A 3,783-nucleotide genomic window follows, 5' to 3' on the forward strand; every position below is an offset into this window, starting at 1 on the left:
CGGTGGCACCGGCGCTAGACTCTCTGGATCTGGCTGTAGAGCAGCGCCGCTTCCTGAGTCGTGCGTTGCAGGAAGTCGACTCCATGCCTGCGGAGATACAGGCCGAGTACTGGGTCACCGTGTTCGGCGCTCTACAGAAAGCGTCACCAAAGAAGGCGATGTCTGTCTTGTGCAGACTCGAAAATATACTTCCCGCAGTGAACGGTGATGTCATTAAGAAAGTGATCGACGACTTCCTCGAGGAGTTTAATGTGGAAACCATATCGGATGATGATAATTTCATATATATATGTAACTGTATGAAAGTCCGCATCGTGAGCAAGTACCTGCTGCTCGGAGAGGTCGAGGAGCAAGAAGTCAGACTGGACGGCATATGGGCACCGTTTCTGGACCGTTTGGCAGCTCTGGTGCGGCGGAACACTGACAACGCGGCACAATATTTGGACGAATTAGTTATGTCACTAAAATATAACACGGCGTTCTTTAATCCGAGACTTTCGTGCTTGCCTGTGTTGGAGAGGATCGTCGCGGATCTGCAGACGGTTCTGCCGATGGAGGGATATTTCAAAACTTTTGTGTTGCTGCATGCGACAATGTTGTATTACAAGGCTATTAAATATTGTATGAAACAGTATCCAGATAAGTTCGAAGTTGTAAAGTCGAAACGAATAGAGGGAGCGACAGTTGTGGGTAAACAATTTGGTAACTACGTTGCTAAAGAACTAAAAGAGCTGGTATCTAGATATTTCGAATCAATAACGGTTATCTATCAAAAGAATTTGTGGACATTCTTAAGAGATCAGTTTCCGTTTAATGAGAGCAGTTCTAAATTTTTGAGTTCGTTTATCGGAGGTCTGGTAGAGCACGGCGGGACTGAGGCTCTGCTGCTGGCCGAGTACCTGCTGGACAAGGAGGGCGGATACAACCCGGATATAAAAAGAAAGGAGCTTCTGGATATATTGAAAAGTTCCCAGAATGAGGAAGTTAAATTCTTTTTACATGGTTTTTTGTTTTCTGGTGGCGCAGACAGAGTTTGCTATAGTTGGTCTTAATTATTTGAATATGTTCGTAAATATATGCTTTTGTTTGATTACAAGTATTTTATTTTCTCAAATGCTTTTAGTGTTAAAAAACTAACGTCGTAAACTGTCTCCCTCTGTGTATTATCACCTTATAATTGGTTAATACATTTACAATCAATTACACATAACGATGCGTACTAATCGATGTGTTTCCACATCGACTCGTTCGCTGGTATCGCGTCATAGGTTCGCAAAAGTGGCGAAGCGATCGATGCCCATAGACATCCACATTTACAGATGTGTTCTGAACAGAGGAAGGTACAGAAAAACGATAATTCCGATTGTTTTTAGATTGTATAACAGGTTCCTAAAGTGAAGCAAGTAAATGTAACCTGTATACAAAAGTAAATATATTCGTAGAGAGCATTTGCTTTTTTAAAGAATATTTTTTAAACAGGGTTAATTTAATAAAAACTGTTTAATGTTTGTAAAATTTTTATTTTTATACAAATATAACTTAGATCAAGCCGTTAAGATAAACAACAAAATAAACTATTATATAAATAATCTGTTCACTTTCACACAACACACGTATTTTATTTCCCAAACTATGTTTTACATTTCAATAGTACCTATACAAATTTTCCGACAATTTTAGTATTAGCCTAGTTCTATGTTTCTACAAATGATTGTACAGTCAGCTTCATAAATACATTTACAAAATATAATTTTGTTCCTGTTTTAAACACATTTATTCAAACATACGTCAATACGATGAGTTTTTAATCGAAAACAAACAGATTTTTTTATATTCAAGCAACAAATGACGTGGTATCTTAAATTCTACAAATGTACACATTTATGTAGCTGACTACAGTTAAAGAAATAAATTTGCTACCCAGTTAAAATTAAATACAGCTGTCATTAGAGTTATATTTGTTATTACAAGTAATTGATTTAAATTGAATAGCAAGAGTCAAATAAAATTAAGTTACAAAATAAATGTCCCCCAACAGTAAATAATTTAAATAAATTCATGTTTTATCATTTCAGTGAATTTTAGTTCAGAATACAAAATACAGAATCATTTGAGTATCGTAAAATAGACATTTCATTTAACGTAATACTTCTATGACAAAATAAAATTAATATACGGATTATACAAAAAAATGGTGAGCCTTTTGTGTGAAATACATTTAACCCTTTTCTTGTTAGTGTATCTGTAGAGATACATCAATTTTTTTTGCTAAACACCTTGGGTCATGAAGGTTAATAGCTATATTATTTTGATATTCAAAAAAATAAAATTCTGCCAAGTTAAGGGTTAATAAAATGTTTTAACTATAAATAAATTGAAAACCAAACAAATGTAGAATAAAAAGTTTCTAATTTTGCTATTAATTTCATTGTTATAAGTTTCTTAAACTGTAATATAAATTATAACATGAAAATAAACAATTTTAGTAGAAAATCTGTGTTTTTTTTACATACAAACCCAAAGGTATAATTTCATAATAAATAAGTTACAATGTTATACATCTTTTATTAGAAAAAATCCAGAATGAATACTCAAGTCAATAACTTCTCTTTGCTTTACAATTTCATTTATTTAACTATTAAGTAGTTACTTCTCAGAACTAAACATGTCTAAATGGTTAAAAAAACAATTCGAATAGTTTAGCATGATTTATCTATAGCTCAATAATTAACTCACATAATAACAATATTAGGTACAGTCGGGGAGATCCGCGGTGGAAGGAATTCATTACAAATTTCAACTCTTCTTACTAATAATCAATAAGAATAATTAACAATTGTTGAAAATCCATGTATTTTCGTACATATACAAAACGTTCTATCGGTTATAAATAGTCATAATGCGTTAAAATCATTAAAACAACTGTCCCTGATTAGTAACACCGACAAATTCCCTAATTGTACAAATTGTATATCGGATAATTCATTAAAAGGGGAAAAATCTGTCTCTTTGTATATATTGAAATAACTCAAAAATCTATTGGATAGATTTCAAATAATCTTTCACCATTAAAAAGCTACTTTATATAACATAGGCTATTTTTATTTTTTTATTTGACCAGGGCGAAGTCGCGCGATACAACTAGTAACATATAAGTATAAAACAGTGTGTGTGTCATGTGATACATATTCCATATATACAATATTATTTCTCTTTGTTCAGAGCCTCTATAAATTCTTCTAATTTCTCCTGCACTTGGCGAACTCTCTCTGAAAAAAATAGAGAAAAATAACATATTAGGACCTGTCTCAATAAATTGTAAATTGTCTGATAAAAATGTTACGTTTAAAATATGTGATGGAAATATCGGATTCTGTTACCTTATCTGACAGTGACGTTATTAAGCTATCTGAGACTCTATCAGCCAGTGGTCGGACAGGCTTTTAATATTTTATAGAATTCATACAACAAAAAATATTAAATTTCTAAGGAGAATTTATAAAAGTTCTTTTATTATCAAAGTAATCTTAATATATTGTGAATTTTGTTAACAATTTCACTTATAGAATTAAAAAAAAAACAATACAAACAATATTTATAACTCAAAAAGGCATACTTTCGACTAATAATTGTAAATATCGGTCAAATACCGAATTTAGGTAACACCGTCTTAAAGTCACATTCTGTTAATTTGATATCTGTCAGATTGTAAGTAGCATTAACATAGCTAAGTATTTATATCTAAAATACAGTAAAACCTCGATAACTCAAACCTCGGTAACT

The 3,783-nt window shown here is 32.2% G+C and overlaps 2 protein-coding genes across 2 annotated transcripts in view; one reads left to right on the plus strand and one right to left on the minus strand.

Annotated features, from left to right (window-relative positions):
* LOC106099734 overlaps window positions 1-1,052 on the plus strand; it is a 4,174-nt gene extending 3,122 nt beyond the window's left edge. Inside the window, exon 3 of the mRNA XM_013278373.1 lies at window positions 72-1,052. Within this exon, the coding sequence (XP_013133827.1) occupies window positions 72-1,052 (981 nt within the window). The remainder of the gene's footprint in view (window positions 1-71) is intronic.
* A 1,461-nt stretch (window positions 1,053-2,513) lies between these two features.
* Window positions 2,514-3,783, minus strand: part of LOC106099742 (dynamin-like 120 kDa protein, mitochondrial) — a 14,025-nt gene continuing 12,755 nt past the window's right edge. The window contains exon 19 of the mRNA XM_013278385.1: window positions 2,514-3,269. Coding sequence (XP_013133839.1) covers window positions 3,205-3,269 — 65 coding nt within the window. The 3' untranslated portion in view covers window positions 2,514-3,204. The remainder of the gene's footprint in view (window positions 3,270-3,783) is intronic.

The sequence above is a fragment of the Papilio polytes genome, unplaced genomic scaffold (assembly GCF_000836215.1).
Source record: "Papilio polytes unplaced genomic scaffold, Ppol_1.0 DF824325.1, whole genome shotgun sequence".
Classification (NCBI taxonomy): Eukaryota; Metazoa; Arthropoda; class Insecta; order Lepidoptera; family Papilionidae; genus Papilio; species Papilio polytes.